The sequence below is a fragment of the Gossypium raimondii genome, chromosome 8, assembly GCF_025698545.1.
Source record: "Gossypium raimondii isolate GPD5lz chromosome 8, ASM2569854v1, whole genome shotgun sequence".
NCBI lineage: Eukaryota > Viridiplantae > Streptophyta > Magnoliopsida > Malvales > Malvaceae > Gossypium > Gossypium raimondii.
In genome coordinates this window covers 22,750,957-22,768,502 of record NC_068572.1, presented here as the reverse complement: position 1 = coordinate 22,768,502, position 17,546 = coordinate 22,750,957, and the positions used below count along the sequence as shown (strand labels likewise).

Below are 17,546 nucleotides of genomic sequence, written 5' to 3'. Positions count from 1 at the left end.
TTTTAGGTCATTGAATACATATTAGGACCCATTTAGATCATAAACCAAATGTTTAAGGCTTATCGGCTTAAATTAGGGTATTTCGGGTTTATAGAAATAGGGGTTTTACTAATCTTAAAACTTTAAAACATTTTTATAAAATCATTAATCCAAGTTTAGGATAATTAAAAGTCTTTAGAGACAATTTAAAATCATTTTGAAGATGCACGGGGGTTGTCGTAAGTGCTCGAAACCCAAAACGGACCCTGAAAAGTTAGAATGACTCAAAAAAATATAATTGCTTGATTTTTGGGCATTGTTGCAGTAGAAGTGCCTAGATGTACCAATATAAATGCTTTAGACAGCATATTGAGGCATTCTGCCTCACTTGTGTCGATACCCCTAAGCCCAAGTTCTGAAGCCATGACCCTTAGAGCAAAAAATGACTAAAAAACACTCAAAAACATGCCCAAACATCATCATATCATCTCAACATGAATAAAAGCATTACAAATAAACATTTAAGCTCATTTAGGCAAAAAACATGGCATAAATACATTCAAATTGGAATGGCATAATTTTTTGCTAAACAAAATTTAAGAGGAATCTAAAACAAGGCATCCACATTACCATTTTTATATTCAATATGAGACTTAGTATACTTGTCACTAACTTATTACAAATTACATTTTAATATTTGAAAAACACCTTAAAGGATCGCCAGGTGATGCAATGCTCCCTAGCTATTATAGCAACTTCTTAGCAAGTTCGTATCTAAGCGTTTTAAACAACTAACACGTGAACTATAAAGCTCATTAAGTAACAAGGATAATCAAACTTTATCATAAGTCTTTATTAATCTCAAGCCCCTTTAGTTGGAGCATCATTTTTTAAGTTTAATTAAGCCACATTGTTACTATTTTAACCTTTTCATGTGAGTTTGCAAGTTAAGCCTCAACTTATAGTTTGATGATTCATTAATAATTCTCATTATGCATGTGTTCCCAATTTTGACATTTGATTCATTTATGAATCTCCCCTTTCAATTTCAATTTCCATCCCTAAGGACTTACACAATTATTAGCTCACCTTAATAATGCATAAGGGTTTCAATTAGCTCACAATTTGTTTAGATGTTTTATTACATCACTTTTTTGAAGGCTTACTTTTTCATGTTTGTTTCTTTGCAATTAATACATTTTTAAACGGTAATTCGAACTTTGTACAATGGTCTATATAGCATTTAAAAGTAGTGTTAATATCATCTAACAATTTCAAGAATTCACTCATATAATGACAAAATCAGTTTGAGTTAAACCCTTAGTAAGCCAAGAAAATTAAAGAAAGGATACTAGGGATATGTTATAACCATAATAACAGGAACGCTAAAGCGCAGGTAACCAAAGACTAGATCAAGCCCGCATTGTAGTGATAGGAATAGGAGCAACGAAGTGCAAGTAACAGAAGTGTCGAAGTACAAATCAAGAGTCCCCTATTGGCAAGCCAATTGTATCCTAACTATTTATCTAAGCTGCTAGAGACTTGTTTCAAGGTTTTCAGAATATAAATAAACTCATGTTTAAATCAAATTATAGCTCTATACCAATATTGATGGCATAAACCATTATAATATGAATTGATAATTTAAATCATGGTGTTATGCCACTATGATCATGCCCCAACGTGCATGCACCAGGGCTGAGAATCAATACTAAAACAATCAATAATAATATGGTATGCTGCAAGTGTGACAGGTTAGTTGTAATATTAATAAGTGTACAATGGAACACTTCGAGTGTTCTAAGGATAGAATACAAGAGAGTTCCGAAACTGGGTGATTTCTAAATGAAAAGCATACAAATAAAGATACTAGCTAACTACTCACTAATTTCATAATGCGGCAATTCATGACCAAGATTAATTATGCTAATTAGCTACCGAGCGCTAAAAAGGACTAAATTGTAAAATAAGTAAAATTACGCAGTTAACAAATTTGATAATAAAAAGTGGTTGGCTGACTTCCATGTTGCTAATCAATCTTTGGATTAGGTATCTAAATCACTTAACTCCTAATTTGGTTCAATTTTAGCTCTTAGTCTCCACTTTACCACTTAGACAAATTAGTCTGATTTATCTCTCAGCCTCACCGAACTAACCAGAGACTATAGAATTGGTGCTAAATAAGATCTCCTCTCGGCCTCACTTATCTGAATTTTCCCTTAAGGGAGTCAATCTTAAGTTTTGAGGTCTATTCTTTTAGTCCAATTTTTACGGTTTAGTCATTATACCAAAAACTAACTATACAACACTTCCATCAACCAACCACCAAAGCTTTAGTTACTTATAATCATTTCTAAACAAATAATAACACAATAAACGAACCAAACATACATCCAAAATAAGCACAACAGCGATTTTAAGAAAGCTTGAAGTTTTCTTGAGAATTGCTTGATGAAAATAAAAATGGTAACAATGGTAATGAAAATAAACACAAAATATCAATTTTTTTATCAGAGCAAGTAAAACAAAGTTGAGCTATAAAACAAAGTTCAGCTATATTAAGTCTAGGGATTAAACTAAAAATATAAAAGAGTTTGAAGCACCAAAAAGTAAATAAAGCCAAGCTACAGTAACAACTAACTACCAACTACCACTAAAACCAGAAAAGCACTAAACTAAAGCCTAAAACCTAGAATTGAAGAAGAAGACAACTAAAGCTAAGCTAAAAAGATGATAGAAAAGTGTAAAAGTGAATCCACTTTTTTCTCAACTAAAAAATGGCTTTAACATTTGATTACAAACCCAATTTTTGACCAAAATACCCTTAAACATCTAATTTTGATTGGGGTTGAGGTTGGACAAGTGATGGAAAATCGTGTTTGGAAAATGCAACAGAAAATAAATTTAGGGAAAAACCAGAATTTTAATTTTTTTTTTCCAAAACAAGAACTTGGTTATGATATCTAAAGTAATAAACACTTAATCAAAATTAGACCTTTTCGATTCATTTAGGATGAACGCTTCGACTGAGTAGTCTTCTCCGCTATCCTCAAGCTCACGTTTGCTAAACATGAGCTCACTTCGAATGAAAAAAATTTTCACAAAAATTACCAGTGAGATAATTTCACAATTTCTCTAAATTTTTGGCCAAGTTGTAAATAAAAAAATATCTCTAGAAAATTTCTGAAATAATTCTTTAGAGAATTTTCTCTCTACAACTTTTTCGTGAATTCAAGTGTGTGTAAATAATGACCTAAGGCTCTCTTTATACAAGGAGAGTTTAGAAGGTTCAACTATGATTAAACTTAATCACTTTAATCACATTAAATTAAATTTAATATTAAGATAACCACTTTAATATTAAATTAATAAAATACTATTAAGATAAGTACTAAATTTAATTTAATATTAAATATATTAAAATAATATTATTTTTGGAATAGTTAATCTAAAATAAAATTCTCTAGTAGAGTCCTAGTAGGAGTGTAATTCTTTCATTGCTCAACCATCGAAGAACCACCACTTCCAACCATTTTTCAGCCACTAGAATACCGCGGTCACAGTCGCCAGCAACCCAAGCTGGTTCGATTTCTACCAATTTAGTCCGAGCCAATGACGACCCGATTGGTTTGGTCTAGCAACCGATTGGACCATCGACTCGATTTCATATACCAGGCCCGGTTCGATCAGTTTTTGGGTCTTGGTCTCGGTTTTGGGCTCTCGAGATCAATTTACAATCTCAGGTCTAATTTTCATGTTCAAACCCATTAGGCCAATTGTCTGACTTGAAAATTAATTTTCAAAAATATCATATTAATTTTTCCAGACCAGACTTTTCACAATAAGCATTCATTACTTTGGTGCAAGCATTTTACCTTTACAGAACAGGTAAACTTATCTTATACCAGACATGAACAAAAACATAACACACTCATAGAGTATAAAGGAACTCACCAGACAAGTTGCAAAAAAGCTCAAACAACAGGATCCTTGCCCTTATCTTGGGAGTTTTTAGGAGTTTCTTAAGCTATAACATGAAGAGTTATCTTATCAAATCATTTTACCATAAACTAAACATGTTTAACTAGAGTGTTAATAGGAAACTCAAAATCTGAAAGTTTTCTCATTGTTTCCCTTAAACTAACCCTAAAGCATAAAACCCTAGGGCCCTGTAAATAACCATGAAAATAACTTGAGTTTCATTGGTATTTACCAGGTACCAACATTAGTGGAGTTTGCTGAATACAACGAACTCAATCCTTCAAGAAAGTCTTAACTCTTGGCTTTTTCGAGAAAATGCAGAGAAGGTTTTTGGAGACAAAAATAAGTTTTCCAAATAAAACACAAAACTTGGTATGAATGAAAGTTATGAATGGTTGATGCTTTGTCTAATTGTTGAAGATATAAAATGTGGTACCAATGAGGGTACATTGGTTAGGCACTTAGGATGGTTGTTTTGGCTTGTTTTGAGCATGTTCAATCGTGTTTCAAATAGGTTAAATGACTGGTGAATTGGTTTCTTAATGTCCAAATAAATTTTTTTTGGTAAACTTAAGTTTTAAGGTACATTTAGGTATACACGACTTGGGACATGGTCTGTCACATGGCCGTGTGACACACACGGGCAACCACATGGGCGTGTGCCCTGAACATGTTGTAAAACTATATAAGTGTAGTTCCCACAAGAGCTGCGACACGACCGTGTGACCCAAGTCAGTGAGTTACACGGGTAAAGGCACGACCGTGTGTCTCAAGTCAGTGAGTTATACAGGCAAAGACAGGGGCTGGGACACGGTCGTGTGTCCCAACTTCAAAAGTCGTACAGTCTGGGGTGTTTCACATGGCCTGGCCACATAGTCGCGTGTCCCCTGTTTTTAGGTATTTATGAAATTTACCTTAAACTTTCTAAATTGTTTCAAATTATCCCGAATTGTTCTTAGATTATTTTTAGAGTCTCGTAAACTTGTATTTAGGGCTGTATAGGAAATTTTTACTGTGATTTTGAATGAAATACCATGATTCGTTATTCAATTGTATAAGACTCTAGTATGAAAGAATTAGATTAGCATATATTAGCCCTGTATCATGTGATGCTAATATTTAGTTTGCACTATTGCTTACGACGTAATTAAATGTTCTAATTGGTTAGAAATGCCCATGACCCTAATATGATGACGGAGAGGGGTTAAGGGTGTTACAGGTACTTAGAAAATACAAACCATCAATTTCATATCCAACAAACTTGAAGAAAGACCGCATGGACGAACAATTTGGTAAATTTCTTAAACTTTTTAAACAATTACATATTGACTTACCTTTTGTTGAAGCTCTTCCGTAGATGCCCAAATATGCAAAATTTTTAAAGGAACTGTTAACAAATAAAAGGAAGTTAGAAGAGCTGTTCACTGTGGAATTGAACGAGGAGTGCTCATAATGACAAATGAAATCTAGGTGGATTTTTTCCTAGATATTGTTTCGCTTCTTAGTTGTTACTCGTTTATTTTCCTGATTTGTTCTTTGTTGTGTTCATTAGCAATTAATTTAGTTAATTTTAGTTTTAAATCAATCATTCGAATTTATCGGTTAAATAATAGAAAGACGGTAATTACTAGTAGTTTTAGTCTTCGTGGGAATGATATTTTTGCTCACAGTAGCTATACTATTAATTGATAGGTGCACTTGCCTTGGTCAAATTTTTAGTTAGTTTACGATGCATCACTCACTTCTTCCTTTCTAGGTCTGACAATAACAATTCTGATAAGTGTGTTGTTCATTATTTAAGGTATAGGTCTAGACGCGTCAGACCAGATCTGATCTGTAGGAGTGTTATTGTTTTAGATTTGTAAATCGGAGAAAAGAGTAAGTGTTCTTTTTCTATTAAGTAATTGGATCTATAAATCTTTTCCCAGATCTAGCATAACCAAATCTAATATGGTGTGTTTTGTGTGTTTTATTCATTCAAAGTTTAGATCTAGACAAGATCTGATCAAATCTGTAGCAAAGGAGTGGAGTGGATTAAATCTAATGTTGTTTGGACATACAAATTATGGTGTGGGTTTTAACCAAATGTAATTTGCATATATTGTCCATAAGTGTTTTACGTGTGTTTGGTAGTACTCGTATGAATCTATGCCTTAATTGTGACTAACCGAATGCATGGTGCCTTTAGTGTGATCCGTGCTCGTAATCGTGAGTTCGATAACAAGACGTTGAGTTGCCCAATTGTCTAATGCTATACCATTTCGAAATAGACTTTAAGGTGAAAATGGGATTAATGGTTATTGATTCAATGGAAAAGATGGAAATGGTGTTGGATGGATAACTTGCACGAAATGGACACTTAGAAATGAACCAACGATATGAAAGTTCGTGACCCGATTTCTGTAAAGTGAAATAACAAACAAGTCTTTGAAGAAGAAGAAGAAGTAAACTATGACATGCTATTTAGCAAAATAGGAACCATCAGTATGTTAGAATGCCACACTTCAGAACAAATAAAGAAAGGAAGTGATAAGTTCAAAAAAAAAAAGTTTGACGCCACAAGGAGTACCTTGATAAGTCTAAGTAAGTTCTTTCAAGAACAATGAGATAGAATTCTCGCAATAACTCAAAAATATTCATTCATCAGAGTCTAACCAAAACAATGTCCTCTTTACAAACTATTTATAGGTAGTATTGTGACTATTCTAACGCCTATGTGAGACCTTTCATCTTTAGCAATTAAGTAAGGTTATTACAAGCATTAATTTTGTTTTAAACTTATGTAGGGAAGCCAATAGTCATGTCTTTTCACTTGATGCTGGTGTAGATGAAAATGCATGTCTCTTCACTTTATTGATGACTTAATGAAACCTTAATGTGTTGTTTGGTGTCCTTTCATCTCCCTTAAATAGAATGTCAAAAGACTTGTGCGTTCATCTCTTTAATTGACTCTTTAACTAACTTTGAGTGCTTTAAAACTGAATAGATTTGAAGAGCCACTCTTGAACCATTTGAACAGGCACCATGATGATCTTTGAAGGCTTGAAAAATGTCCAAACTTGAAGAGTCAATTAGCCATATGAATAGTCACCTACAAGATAGATACTTAAGTATTGATGACACTCTTAAAAATTAGCATACTATAAACACTCACACACGAATTTCTTAATGAACATGCAACTCAAATCCATACTTTATTAACACCTTATTCATAATGATAATTATCATTCTATACATTAAAAGTAACAACCAAATTAAACACACTTCACATACTTACTAACTCATGCTTTAAACTAAATGAACAAACAAGATGCTTAAATGCAAGACTTAATTAAGATGTAAACTAAATGAACAAATAAGTTACTTAATGCATGACTTAATTTAATGATGCAAACTTTAACTAACATGAGAGTTAAATGTCATAATTTATAATGCAAACTTAACTAACATGAGAGTTATATAATGCATGACTTTATTTAATGCAAAACACATAATGCATGTCATAATTAAAAGATGCAAACACTTAATGATCAAGACATAATTAAAAACTATAGAATTAATTAAACTAAACAAACAGCCACATGCAAAACATTGCATGGACTTGGAATATTATTTTGGGTCCAATAACGGTTGGACATCTCATGTTCAGCCCAAAATTGCTGAATCAGACCCATCATTGCCTATATAAGCTTCTTGGATCTAACACGCATTATAGGCCCGAGTGCACTTGGAGTTTGGTCCACTTGGGAATTTCATTTGGATCCTCTCTTGAAATGGGTAGCTTGTAAGGGTGTGCAAAATTCGGGTAAAACCGAAAAAATTCGGTTAACCGACCGAATTCGATTAATCGGTCGATTAACCAATTTTTCGATCGAGGTCGATTAATTATTTTTGATTTTTCGGTTAACGGTTAATTCGGTTCAAACCGTTTGTTAATCAATTTTTTCGATTAACCAAAAAATTAATAAATAAAATTATAATATATAAATAGGCCCATTATTCACCTAAACCCAATCTAAACTCAAGTATTCAACCCAACCCAACCCAATCATAAAATTAAATTACAAATAATTTAATAAATAAAAATAAAATTTTAAAACTAAGACTAAAACTAAAGTCTAAAAGTAATTTAATTATGTAGTGATTCAATTTGGTTAATTTGGTTAATTCGGGTAATTCGGTTAATTCGGGTAATTCGGGTAATTTGGTTAATTCGGGTAATTCGGTTAATTTTTAACCAAAAATAAAAAAACATATAATTTTCGGTTAATTCGGTTAACCAACCGAATTAACCGAAAAAATTTCGGTTCGGTTAATTTTTTTGAAAAAAATTTCGGTTCGGTTAACGGTTAAAGATTTTAAAAGGTCGGTTAATTCGATTAATGTTATTTCGGGTCGGTTAACCGGTCGGTTAACCGAATGAACACCCTTAGTAGCTTGGAGTCTGGTCCACTTGATAAGCTCGAGTGCACTTCAATCGCGCATGTATCATAGTGTTAGCTGAATGAGAGTTGAGCCCTTTACTGGGGTTGGCCGAATGTAAGTGTTTCTGACTATGGCTTCTGTGTTGACCGAAATTGTGTATATTGTTATTGTATGTTTTTGCTCCAATTCATATTGTAATAACCCATTTTGCCCGGCCCAATAAATACTAAAAAAGAAAAACAAATAAATTAAATTAAAATATCCACTATTAACAGCCTAGTTTTTACAAATATTAAAATTAAACCAAAAATTTAATTAAATAAATGTCCATTTACGGACTCACGGCCCAATCAGCCCAAACCCGAATTACAAATACCAAATACATAACCTAAGTCATTCTAACCTAAACTACCCAAAATTAACCCAATTTGACCCAGCTATAATGGCCCAAACGACCCAAATTTTTCCAGAAACCCTTATGGTTTCTAGATCCTTCTGGCGCCGCAACAGTCAGCAACTCTAGCATCCAAGCACATGCACGCGCCTTCAACTCCTCGCACACCAGATCCACGCGCGTTCCCTCCAGGCTGGTCATACCTGTGCAACAAACAAGCAACAAGCAGTAACAAAGAAAATAACAGAAAACGATAGAAAAAAAGAGGATTCTGTAAATTTTCTTGATTTTTTATTTTTAGTTTTTGGCTATAAAAGGCCGTCTGACAAACTGTAAAATGATTACACACACACATATTGAATAGAAGAAAAAATATTAAGAGGAATTGAAACAAAAAAAAAAAAAGATTTGAAAGGTGATTGCAAAATTTTTTTTCTCCGTTTCTTTTAATTTATGTTTTCTCTATATGCGAAATAACAAAAAAAGGAAAAGAGGAAGGAGAGGGAGTTTACCTTCTCGAAGCACGCCGTCGGATCTCTGCTCTCTTCGCCTTGATCGAAGTTTGGGGCAGAGGTTTTGAGAGTACAAATCGATAAAGTTCGAAATGGCGGAGAAGAGGATGTTTTGTTGCTTGCGGCTGAGATTGAAATGGTGGAAGGTTGTTTGAATCAAATTTTAGGGTTTATTTACCCTTTTATATAGCTCGAGAAACGGTGCCGTTTTAAGTCTATGTCAGTGGCTTTAAAACGACGCCGTATTGGCCTAGAACCGAAGATCCGACCCGTTTGCCTATATGATCCGCGTCTTTCTACGGTAAAAAGGGAAATTTTCGAATTCGATCCCTCTTCATTTGCAATTATTTTTATTTCTTTTTTATTTTCTTTAATTGATACTGCAATTTTTATTCGGTTTCCAATTTGATCCTAGTTAAAGTAATGCGTTTCAGAGGGTAGGGACATTTCCTCATTCAATCCCTCTGAGTTATTCACGCTTCGTAATTGGATCCTTTATTCTATTTTATTTACGAATTTTCCCTCCATTCTACTTTTAAATCCAATTTAATCTTATTTATTTTAGTTTAGAGTTTATTTTATTTGATTGGATGTATATTACTTCATTTTTTTATGTACTTAGTTTTAAATCTAATATTTCTATATGATTTAGCTTAATATTATTTTTAATTATCACTAATATCATTAACATTATTTATATTCATCTTGTGGTTGGTTTTAAATTTATTATATACTATAATTTTAAGTTTTCATCTATTATTACTTAAATTTAACATTTATTTTTATGATTAACTTAACATGATTTGTATATTCTTTTGTTATAGTTTTATAATCTTTATTTTTAAATTCTCTTTTATATTCTTATATTCTAAAAGTTACAACATACTTTCATACCATACTATCATATATATATACACGTAATTTTCATTTTTTATTTTATGAACATATTATTGATTTTCTATTATTATAATTACTGTCTTTTAGCTTTCTTTTAGATAAGTTACTTTTAATTTTTTTAACCCTACTTACATGCTTTGTTTATTTCAACCTTTTGTATTATTATTATGTATATATTATTATTGTTATTATTAAGCTCTTCATTTAATATGTATTATTTATTTAAATTAATATATGTATTGTTTTGTATATTATAAATTTTAGTTTTCTACTCATGCCATATTTACTTTAGAATTCATTTGCATATTACAATTCATGTAAAATCTATTTCTTAATCTATTTCAAACTTTTATACATGTTATTCATACATATAATTTATTAATTCATGTCATTTGTTTCTTAAATTATATTTTGAAATGGTACACTTTATTTGTGTTTATGTAAATTCGCTTGTTTTAATTAGTTCCTCTTATTAGCCCATGTTGGTATTTACATGAGATTTTTGTTGCCATGCTTGTTTGCATTTGTTTATTGGTTATTTGTTATTCATTAGTGTACATTTTATTTTCAAGTTATCCTTTTATATTGTACATTGTCGTTCAATCACCCTACATTTGTGAAAAAAAATTGTTTCATTAAAGCATTAAAATCATCTTATTTCGTAAATTTTCAAAATCATCGGTATTCACTATTCTTGAGAAGATTGCGCCCTAATTTACTGGGTTCGATTCTTTTCGATGAATTTAGATAGCCAAATATTTATTTTGTAATAAAAACATACAAATTCTAAATAGAGTTTTTTCGGGATTTCAAAATGTCGGATCCTAACTCACTGGATATGACATTTTGTTACCTCGAGTTAAGGATTTTAAAATAAAGGCAATATTCGGTGTTTAGGAATCTCGAGAAATTGAACCCTAACTTACTGGATTTTGATTTCTCGTTTGACCCAAATAATCAAATATCCTTCTCAAAATGCATGAAGTTAAAAGATAAACTTAATTTTGAAGATTAAATTGTTGCACCCTAACTCACTGAGTGTGACAGTTTATTCCTTCAAAATAAAAGTGTTTTTTCATCCATTGCAGTTTATGCAAGTGTTCTTTTCAAAGGATCGTATTTTAAAATCTTTTCAAATTTTCAACACTAAGACATTAAACAATCAATTCGATACCAATTTTTGGGCGTTGCGAGGGTGCTAACCCTTCCTCGTGCGTAACCGACTCCCGAACCTATTTCCTCAAATTTCGCTGACCAAAATTGTTTTCAAGGTGAGCCGATCACACCCCAATAAAGGATCGGTGGCTACTCCAATTTTCGTTTTAAGTCGACTACTAATTTTTGTTTTCAAAAAAAATGGTTTCGACACATATGTTTTGTGATATTATGACATAATACTATTACCAATATTCTGATCACATGTTAAAACACAATTACTGTCACCATTTTCTTGAACGCATGATGAAAAGCATGCCCATTGTTTCTGCTAAAACTGATTGCATGTTAAAGCATGCCTACTGTACTGATTTTGATTCTATTATGCCATAATGCATTGCATGGGGATTAGGATGATATGTAAGGAGGAATTCATGTAGTTTATCTACAATTCTGGTTGTCTATCCACATATTTATGACAGTTTATCTACAAATACTAGTGGCATGTCTACAATGCGGTGTGTAGGGATGGACAAGTTCTAGGGAACTCTTATTGTGGTGTGTAACAGATGATGGGTAGGAATTTTCTCTAAAATTGAAAAAAAAATACACTGTTAAACATGAGCATGTACATACATGATATAATTTAAGTTATATGTTATATTGTGTTACTATTAGCTTGATTGCTATTTTGTCTTACTGCAATTAAAAATCTTATGTGTTAAGACTCACACTGAGATCTATAACTCACTATTTAGTTTATTGTTTTTATAGAGAATCCACGAGGTTACGATTTGGACTCGACATACAGAGGATCGTCTTAGACTTTTTATTTTACTTAAAGAGTATTTTTACTTTAATTTATCAATTTTTATTTGGGGACTTTGATAATTTATTTGGATTGCAACATGAGTTATTTTTGGTTGATTTTAGTTTGCATTATATGCAAAAACGTTTGAAACTGAACAAATTTATGATTATCCTTAAATATGCATGAAACACGGTTTTAAATATAAAATTGATTAAAAACATTGAAATTGGATTTACGAAAGGATGTTTTAATCAAGAAATTTGCAAAGTTTTCAAAAACAAAAAACTTTTATAAATTACAAATTAGTCTCTAGACTTTAAACTAGTTTTTTGTAAAATTTAAGATCAACTAAGTTTTTCAAAGGATATAAGAGTTTTACAAGATAATCCTAACCAAATTTAGCTTAAAGCCTAATAATTTTTATCAAACTAAGAAAATTACACAAATGTATTTTCTGTAGGATCAACAAATGATTTCAAAAGTAAACTTCTGAATCTGATTATTTTACTAGGCCATTACTATGACCCATATGACCTTTAGAATCTGGAAGTAACGTTTAAGCCGGATTAGGGAGGTTACAATCTACACCACTTAGCCAACACCATGTTACCATTGTTCATTCATTCAAATTTGGTTTCTTTCTCCATTATTTTTCTTGATCAAACCTCTTAATCTTTATTGAAATTCTCAGTTTGATTAAATAAATCATTAAAGATTCATAAAAAAAAATATTTAAAAATAAAAAAAAATTAATTCAATAAGCTTTTTAGTCCAGTTCAACCAATCCGTATTGATTTGCATGTCATTGATCTAACCCCTTTAATTGGATCGATACTTGTGTCGATTCTCAATCCAACTCACTAGTTTAGTTCAAATAACATACAAAATTTGGAACTTGGATAGAAAATTAAAACAAATGAAATAAAAATATATAAAATTATGGTAAACTACCTATTTAATCACTCAAGTTTACGTGCATTCCTATTTTGGTCACCCGTTTCAAAAATTAGTTATTTTAGTCACTCCCATAAGGCATGTTGTCAATTTTAGTCTCTCTATTGTTAAATACCTTTGGTCACTAAACGGAATGCTGACGTGGCGATCTTTTGATTGGTATAATAACAAACTTCACCCTTAACACCTTGCACGTTTTGCTAATTTAGTTCAAATTCTAAAATTTCAAAAATTTTAAAAAATGAGAAAACATATTATTTATTATAAAACACATACTAATATAAAATATTTAAAAATATATAAAAGTCTTAACCTCAAATGTATGTTTAATTGAGTAAAATAATTTTCAGAAAAGAAAAAGAATTTTAAGTTTTCAGATAACAAAAAAAAAAAAAACCATTTCTTCAGTTGAAGATCATTTCAATTTCTTCAAAAACCTCTCTTCGATTAGTGAAGAATTAGTAAGTCAAATATTATTTTAATCTCTTTTTATGGTTTGAAACTTCCAATTTCTTCAAAAGCCCTTTTCGATTAACACGTTTTATAGCTTCAAAATAATTCCGGAGAAGACATGAGTTTCAAGCAAAATAGTTCTTGGGTTTTTTACTTCGTTCAACAATGGATTTTAAAACCTTTAAAAAAATTATGGGTTTTACAAAAATAAGTTTATGGGTGAAATTTTAAGAAAAAAAATGATAGTGGAGAAGTTGAGAAATTTATGAGTTTAGAAATTTTGGCGGAGAGGTTGTGAAAAATATCCATACGCTTTGAGCAAAAGAACCAAAACAAACTTGATCTATTCAACTAAACCCTTTTTTCTCGGTTTCGAAATCCTTTTTTTTGTTATTTTAATTAAAAATATAAAAATTAAAATATATTTACATAATTTTAACGCGTGTTGTAATCTTATAGGCTTTAAATTTTAATAGCCAAAGATAATTATACTTTTATGTCTTTTATAATAAATAATGTATATTTTCAAGTTTTAAAATTATAATTTTTTAAAATTTTAAATTAAATTGACAAAATGTGAAAACAATTAGGGTTAAATTTGTTAAATTTTTTAGAATTAGGACAAAATTGATAGAATGTGAAAACTGTGGAAGACTAAATTTTTTATTATACCAATCAAGATACTGTCACATCAGCATTCTATTTGGTGACTAAAGGCAGCGACTAAAATTAACAACTTATCTAACAACCATAATTAAATAACAAAATTTTGAATTGGATGACCAAAATAGAAAAGCGAGTAAACTCGAGTGAGTAAATAAGTTGTTTGCCCTAAAAAATAATTGATATGAGTAGCTATTTATTAGCTATTCCTTTTCTATTTTCTAGTTTGTTTCACTTTATCAAATGGGTAATAGTCTATCTTATACCCCACCCCATCCATTATAACACAAAATTTTTGAACGCAGTAAGATGAAAACATTACTCTCTTTCCTAATCTTTTTTATTTCTTCAATGGCCCTTCCTCATGTTCAAACTGGATCACATCGCGATGCGTTCCTTCAATAGAATAGCTTCTAAACTCAAATTGAACATGCTATATACAAAAGAATATATTTTTGCCAATTTAGTCTTAATTTTATCTTTTATTAAGGGAACCTCATTGAAACCCTATCTTAAGTTTCTAAAAATTAAAACCAAACGTTTACTATCTATTACCAAATGTTGCATTCAAGTTAAAAGTAGTTTCACAAATTAATAAATAAAAACCTTTCAATATTAATAACACTATTATTGCACATTCCCGCCTATATAATATATCTCTTTCCATTGATCCATAAACAGCTGCCAACACAAAGAAAACAAAGGCTTATAGATTATTTCCTACTAAAATCTAGTATAATGCTAGTATTGAGAAAGCCATCGCCTCTACTTTTAAATTTAGCATTCATGGCTATGTTTATCACTGCAGGAAACACACAGAAGCTGTTGCCACCATTTGCATTTGCTCCAACAACAGGCCTGGCATCCTTTCAGCCTGGTGAAGCTCAAAAGTGTTGGTCAGCCCTTTCCAGCATTCAAGGTTGTATATTGCAGATATCTACTTCTTTTTTCTATGGACAAATAGGGGTTATTGGCCCCGCTTGTTGTCAGGCCATCACTCATATTAGTGATGATTGTTGGCTTAAAATGTTCCCTTTCAACCCCTTTTTCCCCCCATTTCTCAGGATTTCTTGTTCGTCTCCAACACCACCTGTAGGACCGATATTAAATGGCATCAACAAGGTGTCGTCGCCATTGCAATATGGAAGTGAAGTTGATAAATGCTGGTCTTCACTTTCTAACGTTAATAGGTGTATTATGGAGATTTTTAATTCACTTTCCGTTGGTCAAATGTTTACTCTTATTAGTCCTGCTTGTTGCAATGCCATAATGAAACTCAACGACGTTTGCTGGCCTAAATTGTTCCCTTTTTACCCGAACTTCTCTCCATATTTGAAGAACTACTGTGGTGGCACGACAGAAGCACCTAAATGAACTAAATATCCTCAACTAGTTCAAGCCCTTACATAGAGAAAATCCTACAAGATTAGATTGTTTCTTTTTCTTCTATATATCATTATAGATTTGAAGAAAAAAAAAACATTACTAGAAATATCAGAATGAGGATTTTTTTTTTGGGGGGTTAGGGCTGACTTTTGATTCTTGATAATAAAAATATGGTTTTATATTTAATTTAATGTCATTATAAAATTTTATATACAGTCACAGTATGTATAATGTTAAAATTTTAACTTTTGGATTTATATTGGCAATAAATGATATAAGCACCCATGTCAATAATTATAATGTTATATGTTAAAATTTTTAATTATTTGCTTTCTGATTTTAAGCATGTTTTCAATGTTTGTGAAGATAAAGCCCAAATGCATTTGTCCTCGTATTAACTAGTTACGGATAACGCCTTTAATGCATACGAATTAAATGATAGTTTTAAAAAGGGGATATTTTTCCTTTCAAATTGGGTATTAGTAAGGCCAATAACTATGTTGAATGGAGTTTTCTCGATGCCATGATGATTAAAGATCGAGTTCCATATAAAGTGGGTTGCTTTGATCACAAATTGCATATCTATTGTTTCCTATTTTACTGTTGTTAATAAGGTTGATTCTTGAAAAGAAAAATGATAGGTTCATTCTGAGCTGTTTTTATTGATATGTATTTTTCGATATTTATTGAGCTTGATTTCGAGTAATTTGATTATATTTTTAGTAATTTTCTGTTTTAGCAATTTATGATTAATTTTAATAAAACAAACATTTTTACATGTTTCTAAGTGTTTCAGTGATCCGTTAGGCCAATCTGGGCCTAGGGAAGGACTAATTAGTTTATCAAGTGTGCAGGACACCGTTTTAGGCCAAGGAACACAAGGGACGACTTCGGTGTCACGACATCAGCATATGATGTCGCAACACCCAACATTGAGCCAACAGTAGTCCCATTCGATGTCCAATGTCGCGACATCCATACCCATTTGATGTCCAATGTCGAGGGTTAAATTATTGTTGAGGGAGTTTTCGTCTGCACAATGCGTATTAAGTCATTTAATCACCTGTATTTGACATAATATGGTCATAAAACACCAGAACTATACATAGTAATGTTTAAGGTTAATTTTGGGGAGCTTTTTCCTTAGTTTAATTCTTAATTTTTAGTTTAGGTTTTGAATTTTGGGGATTTTTGGCTTTTGCTTTCAACTTGGATTCGATTTTAATTCAAGCTTTATTTTCTACAATTAATCTTTAGATTTTTGGTTCTTTGTCTTCCAATCGTTGTTCCCTCGACAACTGTTAATTGGGTTTTCAGCTTCGGTGCTCAATTGATAGCACAACGAATCAAAATTTTCATTTCCCTTCTCTTTAATTTGATATTTGTTTGAATGTCTGAATTTAACTTAGGGAAAATTGCATCTAGATTTATGAGGAACTAAACCCTTAGGGAGATTAATGGTCGGAGGTGGAATTAATTAATTGAGGAATTAGAGTTTACTTTAGAATTAGTTGGATTAAATTAAGAGCGATTAAACCCTAGGATTGACTACCCCATGAAGTTTTTTAGGTAGATTAGGTCGAAAGAATAGTTTACCAAGTATATTTTAATTAAGCCCGGTTTAAACTACGATGTCGAAAGATAAGTAGTTTCTGTCGATTAGTTGATTTAGTTAGAGGCTAAAAGGTAATAACTAGGTTAATTATTAGCTAATTCATCAAAAGCCTAAATATGAGGTTAATTATGAACACTAATGTGAGTTAATCTTCTTTCAACATATTGAGTGAATTCAATTGTTTGTTTAATTTTCTTAAATTTATGATATTTTGCTTCTTAATTTTATTTTGGTTTATCATACTATTAGGTGATTACTGTTTAGACTTGTTAGAGTAGAATAACCTTTAGTTTAATTTAACCTCCCTTGGGTACAATACTT

At 31.2% G+C, this 17,546-nt stretch overlaps 1 protein-coding gene across 1 annotated transcript; it reads left to right on the top strand.

Annotated features, from left to right (window-relative positions):
* Positions 1–15,010: 15,010 nt before the first annotated feature.
* LOC105791047 (egg cell-secreted protein 1.3) lies at positions 15,011–15,598 on the top strand. The gene has a single exon (XM_012618923.2). It carries the CDS (start codon positions 15,011–15,013, stop codon positions 15,596–15,598), a length of 588 nt encoding a protein of 195 aa, XP_012474377.2.
* Positions 15,599–17,546: the final 1,948 nt, after the last annotated feature.